At 62.1% G+C, this 741-nt stretch overlaps 1 protein-coding gene across 1 annotated transcript in view; it reads right to left on the bottom strand.

Moving 5' to 3' along the window:
- Positions 1-741, bottom strand: part of RBM10 (RNA binding motif protein 10) — a 29,229-nt gene that overhangs the window by 11,044 nt on the left and 17,444 nt on the right. The window contains 1 exon segment of the mRNA XM_023760944.1: positions 254-737. Within this exon segment, the coding sequence (XP_023616712.1) occupies positions 254-737 (484 nt within the window).

The raw sequence follows: 741 nt of genomic DNA, 5'->3' as shown, positions 1-741 counted from the left end.
CTGTTTCTCTGTCCCTGTCTCTCTCCCCCTTCCTCTCTCTAAGCATGAGAATTAAAAAAAAAAAAAGAAAGAAAAAACCCAAGGCTTTGTGGCCAGGCCAGTGAGGGGATCTGATGCAGGTGACAAAAGAGGGCAGGGGGAGGGGTGAGAAGAAAACCTCAGAAAATCCCATGGGGGCCCTTTCCACCAGCATCACCTCTACCACCAGCAATACCCGGCATTGGGCCTGGCCAACGTCTGGCCCTCAACCCACATACGCAGAATGGACGAAGGACCAGGGGCATGGGCGGGAGGAATGCTCTGCTCCCTCCCGCATCCAATCTATCCGCCACTCCGCTCCTCCTCCAGACCAGGAGACAAGGCCTGCCCGAGGCCAGGTCAGTGCGGGGAGCCGGGAGCCAGTGGGGAGAAGGGGTGAAAGGTGCTGAGGGCAGGGTGAGGGAGAAGTTGAGGGCCCTGGAGGAGGAAACCCAGCCTGGCCTCCTGCTCTGCCACCTGCCCGGGGCCGTGGGGGGGCACGTACGTCATCCTCAGTGGCTGCCTGTGGCAGCATCCTCAGCATGACGATGTTACTGGCCTTCTCCTCCTCCTCCTCCTCATCCTCCTCCTCCTCCTCCTCCCCTTGCTCCGTGCGATAGTCCTGGTCCCGATAGTCGCCGTCTCGGGGGAAGCCCGGGGGGCCCAGTGGGGGCTGTGCTGTGCCGCGCCGCGCCTTACGCTGAGTCTCGGAGCCGGGGAGGC

Source organism: Myotis lucifugus, unplaced genomic scaffold (genome assembly GCF_000147115.1).
Source record: "Myotis lucifugus unplaced genomic scaffold, Myoluc2.0 scaffold_196, whole genome shotgun sequence".
In the NCBI taxonomy this organism is placed as follows: Eukaryota; Metazoa; Chordata; class Mammalia; order Chiroptera; family Vespertilionidae; genus Myotis; species Myotis lucifugus.
This window is presented reverse-complemented; position numbering and strand designations above follow the sequence as displayed.